General features: G+C 42.5%; 1 protein-coding gene across 1 annotated transcript in view; it reads right to left on the reverse strand.

Annotated features, from left to right (window-relative positions):
• PRRG1 (proline rich and Gla domain 1) overlaps nt 1–15,215 on the reverse strand; it is a 36,037-nt gene extending 20,822 nt beyond the window's left edge. Inside the window, exon 1 of the mRNA XM_072848359.1 lies at nt 15,047–15,215. Coding sequence (XP_072704460.1) covers nt 15,047–15,201 — 155 coding nt within the window. The 5' untranslated portion in view covers nt 15,202–15,215. The remainder of the gene's footprint in view (nt 1–15,046) is intronic.
• Nucleotides 15,216–15,698: the final 483 nt, after the last annotated feature.

The raw sequence follows: 15,698 nt of genomic DNA on the forward strand, positions 1-15,698 counted from the left end.
GGAAGAGGGAAGTGGCTTTTTTCATTCTGCAATACAATTCTAACATGGGATACAGCTGTTAATTTTAGGTTTGTAATCTGTACAATTAATGAGACTACTGGGATGCAATTTACAACCAGATGCCACATAGAGCTATACAATTTTTTGAAATTATAAATACTTAGGTTGTCCTGGAGCTTTTTATGAAAACAGGTACATTCAAGAGACACCCCTAGCTAAAACATCAGAAGATGTTCAGTCTAAAAATAAACACACCTTTTCCAGTCCCCAGCCCCAAGCCAGGTGCAATGCAACAACTAAAACACTCCTGTGGGAGGTTTATTCAGAAGAAAAATGAAAACATTAAATAATTACATGGGAAGACAGATGATAATGATCTGACTTCCATTTATTCAAAATGCGTTATGTGCCTACCTTAAAATCCCAGTCCCATCACATCTGGCTTTTATATAATTGGAAAAAAAATTTACAGAAGACTACAATTTTACTTACAACAATCTGTTTCAAAATAACTTTTTCCCCCCAGGAAAAGTGCACACAAGGATTTACATGGATTCAAACACCGGAGAAATATATTGATTTTTCTCTGAACAGGAAGTCCACAGTTTAAGGATATGGGAGAAGCCCGCATTTATTAAGTTTGGTTTCTTTGCGACAACAAGGTTAGCCAGGGAATTTGGGTGGGAATAAAGAGGGATGGAAAACATTGGATACTGCTCTATCAGACAAGGATACAAAAGACTTGTCCCACCTGAGACTACACAGGATAAGAGTGAAATAGAGAAATGGAAAAAAAAAAAAGAAAACCCTCTGCTTTGTAGATGCTATCCAAAGACACCATTTAAAACGTTATCATTAATTTTGATTACACAGGGACCCGAAACCACAGACCAGATCACTAAGAGAAACCTGTACTTAGCGGACGGCCATTACGTCTTAAAACCAATAAAATATATGATCACTCATAGAACTAGCATGCTGAGTACAACTTGAACACCGCCCTGTTAGCAGAGAGAAGGTGATTCCTCACGACTGCTGCTGGACAGGAGTTCAGCTGGCTGAGACTGAACTCTTAAGCTTCTGCCTCAAACTTCGTTACCCCTTCTTTAAGTTACTCAGTGTTTTTTGCTGTTTTAAAGCTGCGAAAATATTCTGGCTGGTTATTCTCTGGTTACTTCCAGGCTCCTCCGGTTCAAAAGGGGAGTTGCTATAAGCTAAGATATCTCTTCCTTTCCCTCCCCTTCAAAACCAGACAAGAACAATCTCCCGATACACATATTTTGGCGAGGAGGACATCTGGGAGGAGAAGTAACAACACTCTCCCTTGGGCAAGGGAGAATTTTGGTGGGTTTCATTGTTTTCAATGGGGACCAGCTGGGGCGGTTCCTGGGAGGCACAATTGAACTTACTTACGTGACTGTCTGTATTGAAACCAGAATTGCCCAAATCCTCAGGAGACCATGCCTTTCTGAGCAGCCTACATAGTGGCATTTCAGACACCTCAGTATTCTGTAAGCTACTGTTAAAAGACATTGCTTTAGGTTAGACACTATCACTATGCTTTGGGAATTCAAATTTGGAGTATTTAACTTGATAATCCATTTAAGTGTTGGTATAACAATAACCAATTCCCCTCCTTTTTCAAGTGGGAATGGTGAACAATTAAATAAAGCTTTCACAGTAGGATGCGTTTTTATCCTGATTTTGTTTGGTAACAAAACTAATGATACCGTGTTACTCATCCATTCTACTTTCTGTTCCCTCCCCCCTCCCAATACCTTTTAACTAAATCTGACACCAAAATCTCTTCTGTGCTACCTTAAGTTTTCCACAAAAATCAATAACCAAGAAGAACAGAGAAAACCCATTAATGTTCTCACTGAAGTAAAGATGGGGTTTACCAGTTGCGGCAGTATCTCAGGAAGCATGGCGCCTTGGGCGGCTGTAAATCATTATTCATTTTCATCAGCAGAAAGTAGGTAGTCAGAACGCATACACCATGCTCAGGACCAGCCACAGCCTGTACAGACCTTTGCATGCTGGTAATTCAAAAAAAGTTGAAGAGATGAGAATAGGGGAAGAGTGCAGCCAGCACATAAGAGGTGTCAGAATATTGTGGTGATTTGGGTTAGTGACTGGGTCACAAGAGTAAGCAGGTTAGAGAATGGAGGAGAACTCAGATTCATAAAGTAGGAAAGGGCAAAAGGTAACAGAGACAGGAAAACAGCTTAATTATAGCTCTGGTGCTCACTAACCTAATCACTGTTTACGTGTCAGCTTCCAAATCAAACTTAAATTGTCAGCTACTTTGGTATTATCTGTTCTCACTTAGGCTTGAATAGCTGGACTCTTTAACTGAAGCAAGTACAATGGTCATGAATAATAACCTCTAAGTGCTGTATATTTATCTCTATCCATGACTATACTCGCAGGAATGCAGAGCAATAGGAGCAAATCTGAAGAACAATACAGTTGGTGCTGAGGACCCAACATGAACACAACACACAGCTGTTGAGAATTTTACTTTGGTTCCATGAGCTGAACACCATGCGGCAATGGGACTGCAGTAGGTATGCTCTTGGAGCATATCTTCCAGTTTACTTTCATCCAAAAGTAATTCAGTCTGAGTGCTTTGAAATGATTCTGCAACGCAAACCAAAGCACAGCAGGTGGTGACAATTGGGAGTTTTGCTTCCAAAGCACACTCCTAATCTGAACCAAAATGCTACTGTAGGTACACCCAATGCGTACTGTACGACTATGCTCAAAGTAGTAAGAAGCTGTGAGGAAGGAAGCTCTAAATAAACAATTTCTCAGCAAAGAACCAGAGGTTGTTATGGGGCAACAGTGAACATCTGGCAAAACTTCCTGCGGAGCTACAAAATTACTTTGACAAACAAATTGACAAAAAAAGAGGTAACATGAGGCTCTCCCTCAAACAAGAACTAAGTGCTGGGAAGCTAGTTAGGAGGAATACCTCCCAACCAGAACCTGCTGGGGGCATCACCCGAAAACACCAGGCTTACCTACAGTATCATTTGGAAGAAAAATAAAAAAGCAAACAACAAAACACAGAACAAACAAAAAACCCCAACCCAGAAACAAAAAACCTCACCACAGTGAAAGAGATTTTTGAAGCAGTCTATGTGCTTGTCTCTTGCCTTCAAATGCTGTGTTCTCACTGTGGAAATTAAACACTGCTAATACACAGGATACCACAGGGCCCAATCTAAGAGCTAAAAACCTAAAATATGAGAGTGTTTGCTCAGAAACACCAGAAAAAAAAAGGGCATATATAGCTAATCTGGGAACTAGGAGACAACCTAGTCACCCCTCACCTCCCTCAAAAAACTCCACAAACAAAAAAAAAGCACATTCCCCCCCCCCCCCCCCAAGAGTGGAAACTTGCAATTACAGACTACAGAATTAACACACAGTTTATGATCACCATTATCAATATTTTCAATCTCTCCCTCTCAAAAATCTGTTACCAGCTTCTAAACTAATAAAGTAACACACAAAGTCAATACACCATAAGCCAGGGAAACTACATTATGATCCTTCTGCCTCGCATTTACAGGTGGCTGAAGTTTTAAATAATGTATTGATAAATTCTTATGTTATACTAGTAAAGTGACAGCTGCTTATTGAATAGCTATCATGTATTTTTTAAACATTTATAGTAAGAGAAAATAATCAATGGACCTGCTAGCTCTTTTCAAGAAAAAACACACATGAACTGTATCAGAATTGCTGCAGATTGTTTTTACAGCATGTTTTCACTCACAATCTCCCTAAATTAGAAGAAGCTTTGAATGTGCACTCATTTTATTTTCCTCCCCTATTTTGTTCCTGTTTTCATACAAATGAAATGTTTGTGTGTGTTTTGCAAACTACCAACAAGCTAACTTTCATTTTAAAGTTATGCCTTACAGAGAACAAACTGAGGAACATTACTCAGAAGTTCTCAACTCCAGTTGGAAACTGGATTGTATATGGATTAAAAATTACATGATGCTTTTATTTAAAAGAAAAAGAAAAAAGAAAAAAATACTCTGTGTTTAAATAATCACTGTATAACAAACCACTCAGTTTAGAGAAGGCAGACATTCAGCTGATCTAATCATAACACACAGAGTCTGTCCAGATAAGTTGTCTTTTGGCTATCTACCTGTGACCAGAGAAGATAAACACATTACAGCTAACCCTTATTTCTCACAACATGAGAAACAGGAGGGTACCCACTGACCTAAGCTGACATAAATGTAAAAAAATCAAAGGACCTGAATTTTCACATAGTGCCCAAGTTACGGAACTTGCTGCCATAAGATGCTGTTCAGCACAGAAGTAGAAATAGGTTTAAAAAACAGAAAGGCAATCAATAAATGAGGGAAAGATTTGGTGATTACTGTAACACAATTCTCCAGATGTATCCTCTATCCCATGAAGTTTCCAATCTACTGATAATCAGGACTTTACCAGAGAAGGCTCACTCTGTCCATGCTTGGCTCTAAGACTCTTCCCACAGCATCTCCTGGCCAGCTGCTGGCACAACACACAACGTGTGCTGGTTTTGGCTGGGATCGAGTGCATTTTCTTCACAGTAGCTAGTATGGGGCTATGTTTTGGATTTGTGCTGGAAACAATGTTGATAACACAGGGATGTTTTAGCTATTGCTGAGCAGTGCTTGCACAGAGTCGCGGCCTTTTCTGCTTCTCACCCCACCAGCGAGTGGGCTGGGGGTGCACAAGAAGCTGGGAGGGGGCACAGGCGGGACAGCTGACCCCAGCTGACCAAAGGGATACCCCAGACCATATGGCGTCATGCTCAGCATATACAGCTGGGGAAGAAGAAGGAAGGGGAGACGTTCAGAGTGATGGCATTTGTCTTCCCAAGTAACCATTACGCATGATGGAGCCCTGCTTTCCTGGAGATGGCTGAACACCTGCCTGCCCATGGGGAGTGGTGAATGAATCCTTGTTTTGCTTTGCTTGTGTGCACAGCTTTTGCTTTCCCTATTAAACTGTCTTTATCTTTATCTCAACCCAGGAGTTTTCTCACTTTTACCCTTCCAATTCTCTTCCCCATCCCACGGGGGTGGGGGTGGGGGTGGTGTGAGTGAAAGAGTAGCTGTGTGGGGCTGAGCTGCCAGCTGGGGTTAAATCACAAGACAATGCCTGGCTGACTTTCTGGCTGACCTAGTGTAGCAGTTCTTACTTAGCTTCTCCAGTATGCTAAAGTGGCTAACCATTTACCTTCCAGCAATGCTAAAACGGCTAACCATTTAGCTTCCAACAACCTTCATGTCATTAATACCTAGTTTAGCATCTTCTACAGTTTGTGGCCAGACGTAATTTCCCAAAAATGTCAACCATTTGCTAAAGTTCAGGAGCCAGTTAACCTTCAGATTTTAGTATTACAGTTTTGCAAAGAAAGTATGTGTTATTACATATATGCAAGAGACACCACATATACCTTTTATTGGTAATTACCTGGCTATGAAAGGAGGGAAGCAGTCCAGTGCCCAGTATGGAATGAGTAACTATATCCAGTTCCTCTCTGAAGTGGTTTAAAACTGGATTAGGACCAGGGGAGTAAATACCAGCACATAATAGAAATCAAGTTGATAGATGGCAAGTGGTCTCTTTAATGGGTCCTACTCACTATCTACAATCTCCCTTTTTCATTTGGCTCTGGGTCTCCCATCTGCCCCCAAATCAACACATCAAAACATTCAGGATAAGCAGAAAGCAGATTATAACAGTGCCTTCTGCCTTTTAAAAGCATTTATGGGTCAGGTAGGGGAGGGGGAAAAAAAAAAGATAAAAAGGAAAAAAAAAGAAAAAAAGAGTACTACCTTTACTTCCAATTATATCTTTCCAGGCATGAGAGAAAAGGGCCAAGCAACAGTACCTGGGCACAGTCCATTCACAAGAATATAATTTCATTGCAGGTACAGTGTTTGTCCACTCAGAAAAGGTCACAAGATCAAGGCTAAAAATGTACCATTCTTCCCACCTTGAAACTCTGGTAGATACTTTCTCCCCCGATGCATCTTAAAAAGTAAAACTATGACCCAAATGTCACAAATAATACCTTTATGGATTTTCCAATAACACAAACTGGATGTACAAAATTCAGCCTCCAACTGTATCAGTCTGTATCCAATATTCAAGTCTCCTCTTTTCACAGAAAAAAGAGACTTGACAATTCTGTACATTTGAAAAAGATTATCCTCAACTCACTGAAGTTTTTCTTGAAGTTGTTACATACTGTGAAGGGTAAGGAGCAATTGCTACTTTTTAAAATCAGTTTCCCTCTAAACTACCAGTATTTTTCAAGCAGCTATTAAAAAAACCCAGACATTCCAGATCTCAGAATGTGCATTTTTTAGCCAAAAGAAACCTGGATATTTTCACATTGGCATATTCGTTTTGCATGCAATAATTTTATAACAAACATAAACCTACTACTTCATAAAGTTTATTTTGCTTTTCTGTGATGAGGCAAAGGTGAGGCAAATATTCTGCTCTGCACAGAAATTGCATTTAGCACTTGTTTGGTAGGCCAATGTCTTACACCTCATTTAATTTAGAAAAATTAGCCAGAAAACAATAAAAAGTAATTTCTTTGTGAAGTGCTAAACTAAGCTAGAGAAATGTGCAAACAAAGCCTTCTCTTCCAAATATTTACACACCATCAGCATGTTTTAATACAAGTTTCCACCCTGCCTGTCTTCCCCTGAAGCAAGGCACATATGACAGCATTTCAGAGCATGTTTTAATGGGATTTTCCAGTCAACCAAAAATCAAATTTCATAGAAGTGATGGAAGAGTCATAAATACACATTTCATCTTATTGAATTATATGGTAACTAGGGAAACAAAAATGAGGCACAACTCCTTTACAGATTTTTACGAAATTTTCTGTCACACTGGGAAACTGCATAAAGAGAGCGCACAGAAAGGTGTACACCACCAGAATCCACAGAACAGCTGCAGTCATACTCCTCAGTAAAACAGAAGGGTAAACAGCCCTACAAACCAGGAAAAGAAAAAAATAATTTTTTAAATACTATTTCCCTCTCTCACAACACCCACGCCCATCTCCCCTCACATCAGCTTTACCTGAATTTCCAAATACGTTAAGATGCACACATTATGACTGTCTTTTTACTGCCTTACACTTCATTTTTTCTAAGTAGGATTTGAACAAACCTACACACAAAAGTACTCCAGCTGATTTACACGTTTGGAGTATAATAAAACATGATGTTTTGGCTTCAGCCTTGAAGGGGAGTCAAGGAACTTCTCCTCCTTTCCTACCACTGCTACCCACCCTTTACAGGGGATCAGAGCCCCCGATGTGGGCTGATGCAGTTGTGTGCTCTGCACTACAGCTTCGCACCTCTCCCGCTGGCCTCTCTCTCCTCCTCTACCCCTTTGCTCTCGAAGACGGCCGCAGAAAGGAAGTATGAGCTTCCTAGACTGTATCCGCCAGTGGAGCCAACCTATTGGGCAACTAGTTTTGCATCCCTCCTTAGTTACCTTGTAGCCTCAATAACATAGATCACATTTGGTTTCATAAGACTGAAATCAAGTACCAATTTTTATTTTACATGGGTACAATTCTGTAAGAATTACTAAAAATGCAAAAATTGAAAACTTCAACAGCATTTCTTTTCAAAGCGCGTTAACACAGTTTTCCTATTTTGAGGTTGTTTTCCTTCAGTAAAAGGGCTTTGTGTCTACCTGGGGTTTCCTCATGTCCTCTATTTTACTCATTGATCCTTTCCAATCTACTACAGAACAGCAGAAAGTCTTAAATTCATGGAAGTTTTCCTAAAGAAAGCACACTAGTATAGAGGATGGAGGCATTCTGAACATCGTAACTTGAGAAAAGGCTGGAAGAAAAATTAACATCTAATTCAAATTTGTCATTTATGAAAAAATAAATACCACAGTAAAGCTTTAAGTCACAGCTTATAACTGATCAATCATACAGGATAAATCCATAGGAAACGACACTGCACGAGTTCCAGCAGTCACAAAACTACCGGTATCAGGGAATACTTATGAAAAGTTTTCCACGCTTTCCAGCACTGTGAAAACACTAAAGCAGCTCCCAAAACTAAAACCAATAATTCTACTGACACTCTCCTACTCCTTATCAAGTGATTCAGTACAATACCCATTCTGCCTGTGAGTAGGAAGCACAAAAAAGTATGTAACAAAAACAATTCAGAAGAATTTTAGCTTTAGAAATCAGTTTTAAAAGATATAAGGCAAGAAAAATGTTACACATATTGAAGTTCCTAACACTGACGTGCCAAATTAATGTGTCAAGTTTGTGTGCAATTAACCATATTTGAAGATATAATTTATCTTAGTTATGTCAAAAGCATACACAGAATTAAAATAAAGTCAATTCTTGAAAACTTCATTCACAACTGAAAGATCCTCTATGGGATCTAGCATGTCTAACATTTATTCTTGGAAGATTTAAAGGGCATTCTCCCCCACCCCCAAGAAGCTGTGTACCTACTCCAGCACCTAGAGAATGTGAAGGAGCAGAGGAGTCTTCTAACGCAAACAAATACATCACTGATATTTTTTAAATCTGGTAATTCTGTTGTATTCATTTATATACATAATACATTGCAGAAGTCCTTGGAGAACCTTCCTAGGCATGCTGCCCACCAGCAGATGCATCTCCACCTTTTGTATTTCTGGTGTAGATCACTTCACCCACACAAAAAAATCATAGAACCATAGAGCAGCCCAGGTTGGAAGGAACCTCAACAGATCATCTGGTCCAACTTTTTGTGGAAAAGGGAGCCTAGATGAGGTTATCTAGCACTCTGTCCAATTGCATCTTGAAAACCTCCAGTGATGGGGACTTTACTGTGTCCCTGGGGAGGTTGTTCCAGTGAATGATTGTTCTCACTGTAAAAAATTTCTTTCTTATATTGAGATGAAAACTTTCACCAAACCTTTACCAAGAGTTCCTAACAAACAGCCACAGTGAAAGTCCTTTGATACTTGTATTTTTCTGAGACAACTGCAGATCTGATGAGCTTGTAGTGGGGCACTTCTTTACAGCTCGTCATAAGCAGCCTTTCCATAGAACACGAATTCATTCACCTTTCTTCTCACTTTCTGAGTTTGACCCCAAGATCTGTTCACCAGGTTCTCGTCCCTCCTGAGGGACTTCCTTGTATCTTCCCCCTTGAGCAGTTTGCTGCTGTTCTTCAAATATGTCAGCAGAGAAAGATACCAATACACTGCTACTTCACTGATAGTTTCAGAGTCAGCACTTAACCCCAGCTAAAGCTGCTGTCTGAGCAGGTAGTCCCCCACACACAGCCACACAGTCCCACTCCCTCCGTTGAGTCAATACAAGGTCCGGCTTGTAGCCCCCAAGGCTGGCCAGCCAGCCAGAGGTAGCCCATTGGAAAGGCTTTGCGTGCATGCGTGTCAGTATGCTTGTTTTAGTTTGACTGGTTTCATTTTAAAACAAATCAGCTCCCTGGTTCAGCTGACTGCACAGCATTAAGAGTGCTAGTGCCAGCACAACGGAAGCGGTCAAAATGCAAAACCTAGCAAGGATGGAGGGGAAAAGCAAGAACTCTTGCTTTCAGGCAGCAGGACATGCTTAGATCAGTTAAGCTGCTTACAAAGCCACACACTCAGTTCTCCAGACTAAGCCATGCCTTTATTCTGCTGCTGCCCACAGCTCTGATAACCAACAGTAGCAAACAGAAAATAGTACAGTGAGTCCATTTCATTTCTGATGCTTGGAACTGCTTCGCAGTACTGAAATAAAATGTCAAGGACTGTGCTAATTTCAGCTGCCACAGGGGAAATCTATAGGAAGACAGGCAAGAGAGTTAGCTAATAATTCTGCTGTTGAGACCTCTTTCAACCCTTCCCCATAGCCACGAGAATGAAGACTAGGGACGCAAAGATGAACATGAAGCTGGTTCTCCTCCCAGCTTTATTTAGCAAATAGTTTGAAGAGTAATACTCTGCAAATAAAAGCTGAAGAATACACACCAGGTCAGTAAATAGCACACTGATAAACCTGGAGGTACAGGCAGGTGCAAAAGTTCACATCTGATGAAGGCACTATTTCTGGATTTTCCTGGTAGCATTGCCATAAACTGCCTCACACCAGTGAGCTAACAAATTCACACTTTTTGAGCCAAACAGGAATAATTCTTCAATGCTGAGTAGTAAACATTTAGAAATACAGCTAATTATAATAAATATTACACAGTTTACACAGTTATATTAGACAGTTAATTTAGTGATAGGGATTTAATGAGGAATTGCTGTAAAGTGAATCTTGAAACTGGTCCATGGCATTCATTCTTATACTACAGGAAAACAAAGAGCTCAGCAAAACAGGAACATCCAGAATTACAACAATAGGGTATAACATCTTCGTGTAAACAAAAAAATCTCACCTACCCTAGAGTTCTGGCAAACATCGAAGTTTTGCAGTTTCAGGCAACAAAATGAACTACTTCAGGATTAAGAAGTTTCCTCCTCCATTACTACCTTTCACAGTCTCTCTCTGGATTTTAGTATCACTTAATCTGACCACTGTTTGACTAATCATACTGGTGCAGACTGACCATTATGTTGAAAAACTGAAAGTATGTTGAGTGGCTGATCTTAAAACATGAGATGCCAATTTTCATAAGTAATTTCAGAACCAACATGACAAGGTTGATTCAAATGCTTTAAAAGAAACACTCCATTGAGCAGGTACACAGCATAATGTAATGTATAAAACGTAAGTGATCTCAAACTTTTCAGACACAAATGGAGGACAGTCTGTCTCTCCCCCATGTAAAGACATCTACTCAAAAAAAAAAAAAAAAAAAAAAAGAAAGAAACAGGAAACACTTCTTGTGCTACTATATTGTCCAGGAGTCTTAGCCCTGGTTGCTAACTCCAATATGTTGGGCTGTGCAAATATGTTTCTTGTCTGATTTTAGAAGTGTATTTCTGAACAGATGTATAACTTTCATCCAAAGTTAAAGATATTTTACATAGTCATTATCTACCATTAAAAATAAGCGATAGCCTGAAATACGCATAAAATAGCTTTCAACAAATATGCTTAGCAAGCCAAAACACATGGTGTGATTTTAGGTGGTTAGTATGTAATTTCTTTAGCTTTCAGTATGAAGACAGGCTTTGCTTTTGAAATGTAGCTATTTTAATAATGGTATTCAGCAACCTTGATTAAAACACAGATCACTTGATAATCAGTACCATCAAAACTGTTGGCAACAAGAGAATGGGCTAAGCGTATTTCAGACCTCACAAACGTGTATCAAATTTTACTTAACAAGAATCAGTAAATAAAACAAAGGTAAACAAGGAAAGGGCTGGGCATTGTCAGATTAGATTTTAAAAGGTCAAATAGTTAACAACATCTGAAGAAAAATAGCTGGCAGGAGAACAGATACTAGACATTAGGTCATTCAATCCACTCCCTTGCCAGTTTTGCATTGTTCTCTACGGCACATTGCAAGTGCTTTTGTTTATAATGTGGAAGACGAGAGGAAGCAAGGGATGGGAGGAATAAAGTAGATTGTCTTTGGAGGCTGAAGCAAAAAAAAACATTAAAGAAGCACCAGCCAGAGAAAGACAGCATCCTAGAAACACAGCTGATAGGAATTCATAAAAAGAGCAAGATGAAAAACAGCAGAGTTGTTCAGAATTGAGCTGATAAACTGAAAGCAAAAGCTCTTAACAGGATGGCGCAAGAAAATAAAATTCTTGCCTATAGGAACCTCGCATCATTTGTTGAGTAAATGGGAAGAAATGAAGCATATAAAATTTACGGGATTAATGGGGATAAAGAGGGAAGTGGAGGGGCAAAATGTCTTGGGTTTTTCCCAGCACCCATACTGGGGGTAAGTGGTAACAACCACATCTCTTGTTCCCCCGCCCATCCAGCTGTTTATAAGAGCCAGGTAAAGGAAATGATCCAGGGTCAAAAGTAAGTCAGATATGTATTTTTTTTCCAACCTGATTAATTCTGTGATCCACCTCACCAGATGGGTATGGAAAGGGTTATGCTGCCACAAGTGAGGGAGGTCACAGAGGCAGGCAGGACAAAATGATGGAAAGGAGGATCACAGGAAAAGGGAGCTGTTTAAAACAACACAGCAAACAAAAATGTGGTCTAAATGTGGTCACGGTATTGTGGTCTAAAATTAGTTAGCACTGTCCTGAAGTGTATTTTATCCCTGCTTTTGCCACAGAATTCCTTCATGACTCTACATAAATTACTTAAAAATGGTGTCTTCATTGTGGACACTAACTGCATGCATTTTATTTTAGGGGTGCCTTTCCCAAAATCTGAGTGCTTGATTTGCAAAAGTAGCATAGGCTTAGACCAGATATTCAATTTATTTGCACCTGTGTACTTAATATAAACTGGGACACTGAACTCAATACCCTGAAAAAAACATCAGATCCCACCCGGACCAGATTTGGTCTCCACAGTTTTATCTTTCATTCTTCATGTGGACTGGGAAGATGATTACTTCCTTGTCTTGGGAGAGTTTTGTCAATTAAGGGGGGACTTGTCGAGTACTGAGATATTAAGCCAATAAGCACAATAGAAGACACAAGGAAATTTATAATTGCACAGTCAAAGAAGAACTTGAGCGTAGATTTGAGTAATGTTCAGAAAATAAATCTTGACGTCACACAACCGAAGTAATGAGGATAAGACCAAAATACTTCATCTCTTTAATACCTTGAGTATAACAGGATTTTTAATGCAACAATGTTATTACTTAATAGAAAACTGTAGTTCAATCTAGATGTACGAAGAGACTCAATTAGAGCTAACTAAAAAACTTAGTTCTCTTCTTCTTCATTTGTGAGTGATTCTGGAAATGACAATATTACTATAGTTACTCTAACTGTGTGTAACTACCCACTTCTAACAAAGCAAAACTGATGCCACCATGTTATAATCTCAACACCAATATGCATTATAACCAGATGCAATGCTTTGCTGTTTGAACTAATGCATTATCTTGCAGCATTAGCTGGATGCAAATCTCTGGATGAACTTGCATGAGAAAGGGATAATTCATGTTTTGCCTGGGGATTTCCTGGTATTTGCTAATTCAATGAAAATGGAGATACTCAGGAATTCCAGGCTCCACCCTAATCTGTTCTGGAAAATAAACCTGTCTAAAAGAGGTTGAAGTGAGATGGTGGAACAGATGAGTAAAAAGTCTCACTCCTCAGTTTCCATGCAGTCCTCTCACACAGAAATTCCCTAACCCCTCTTCTCTGGCTTCTAATCTCACTCACCTGGTCCAGCAAGAACTACTTTGCAAACTCACCCTTATTGGGTATGTCTACTCAGACTGCTAGTCACCTCTCGCACTTGTAGACCTCCTCCACAACCGCTTCATCTATGGCACTCCCTCTGTTCAACACAAGACCCAGAATGCACAACATCGCAGTTGCACAATCCCTTTACACGTGTTTGTGTGCCTGTGTGTATACATACACATATATACATAAAAAACCAGTGCTTTTACATACATACCTATTTGTTTACGTATATAAAAAATAAACTCTTTCCCTCCCCTATCACACATCTTTCCTTGAACTAGCATGAGCATCCCTATAGCAGTGCAGAGAACCAGATGTGAGTACTAACTTGGTCAATCAGAAAAAACGTTTAATAGGTTAGTGTGAACCTGTGGGTAATGCTCCATGCCACTTCACCCCACTGCTGTATAAACAATGGTGCCAGCTTGGGGAAAAGATGGTATAGAAGGCAGCAATGAGCAGCAAGGCTGCAGAAAAAGCACAACTAGGGGTTTTTTTTCAGTGACAGCACCAGCCTATAGGAATAATAAATTTAAGGTGTTGATTTTAATCTAGAACACCAACAGCTGCATAACTGTCCCTCTTCTCTCCCCAGACTTATCTATAACAACAGGGTAATGAAAACTTGAGATTCTTTCGAGTGTCTTTATTTCTTATAGTCTTCTTCCCTTTACTCACTGGCTCCATTCCTCTCCGTTTTGTTCCCCAAAAGCCTACCCACTGCTTGCTCTTCTGCCCCTCAACACTCAATCCCAGTTTCAACTGTGACGACAGTGAGGCTCCCTGCCCCCCTCCTGTTTCCTGTGGATATGAATGAATTGTTCCCTGGCCAGTGTTAGGCCTGGAGGGGTCTCAGACCCCTGGAGAATCAGGCTCATGGCCTCAACACACCTACCCGTACTCAGCACCTTAAAAGCTGCAGTAACTGCGCTGGGTACTGCAGATTTAATACAGATGGAGTCTGGGTGACCCTGCTAAAAGGGAAAAAAGTTTTAATGGGAATATGAAAGCTTCAGATGGTTGTGGTTTTACTTTATGGGTGTGTTTTGGTGGTGGTGTTTTTTAGAACTTGAGAGAAAAATTTAATAGCTGCCTGTTTTGGAGACAAGCATTAACCTCTTTCAAAAGAGAAAATCCACAGGATTTTTCCTTTGTTAAACACAGTCAAAACACTTCCTTCCCTAGCGTAACTGGAAATGGCACAAACTCCTTGAGAGAAGTTTTCCGGGCGGCTCCGCCAGCGCCAGCAGCCGCCAGAGCCCGGCAAGGGGAGGAGGGCGGCCGGGTGCGTTTCACCTTTTCTCCCCTCTGAGGGCCTCCCCATCGCCCCGCCGAGCGCACCCCCACGGGACCCCCGCCCCACGCACACCGGCCGGGCAGCACCAAGCGCGCCCCGCCCCGCCGGCTCACCCCCGGGGGCCCCGCCGGGCCCCTCACAGGCGGCCCCGCTCCGGGCAGCCCCTCTGCCTACGGGTGCCCTCACAGGCAGGCGAGGGGGCACCGCCGGCAGCCAGCCCCGACCCTCCCCCACGGCGCGGCTGCCCACTCCGCTCCGCTCCCGGGACACCCCGGCCCGGCCAGCTCTCCGCCACCGGCCACGCTGCGCCCCTCCGCCCGGCCCGGCCCGCGGGACGGGGCAGGACCGCCCGCGCTGCTCCGCACTCACCGCTGCCGCCCGAGGCGGGGATCCGCCGGCAGACGGTGTGCGGGCGGCGGAGGTGACCGAGCGCTGCCGGCCCCGCGCTGCCGCCGCCCCGCTCGCTGCCCCCGAACTCTCCGCTGCGTGCCCGACCCGGCGGAGCAGGCGACGCCGCCGCGCATGCGCCGCGGGCGGCTCCCCGTGCCGCCCGCCAGGGGCCGCGAGGCGGGGCGAGCCCCAGGGTGACCCGGCGCCTGAGGGGCTGCGCGGCCCCCCGCCCGCCGCCGCCCCTGGCCCCGCCGCCCGTTGCCCCGCCGCCCCTTTCCGGCGCGGTGCCTGCAGCCGGGGCTCTCTTCCGAGCTGGCCGCGGGGTCAGCGGCCCCGGAGGGCGGGCGCGGGCCCCCTCCCTGGGGCAGAGTGATCCGGGGGCCTCCCCTCGGCCGTCGCCCGGGGCCGAAGAGGCCCCGTCAACGGTCGGGAGCGCGGGCTGGGCGGCAGTTGCTTCTCCACTGCCCGTCAGAAACGTCCCCCGCGGCGTTTCCAGTCTTAAAGTTTATATCGGTTTGTCTGTATAGATACACGCGGCCTTTTCTTGTGGTAGGGCACTCACTTCACCTCCCTCGCCCCCCCGGCAATTGTGCCCTGTGACGGAGAGCTCAAGTGACAGGAAAAGTTCTGA

This window comes from Ciconia boyciana, chromosome 1 (genome assembly GCF_034638445.1).
Source record: "Ciconia boyciana chromosome 1, ASM3463844v1, whole genome shotgun sequence".
NCBI classification, from domain to species: domain Eukaryota; kingdom Metazoa; phylum Chordata; class Aves; order Ciconiiformes; family Ciconiidae; genus Ciconia; species Ciconia boyciana.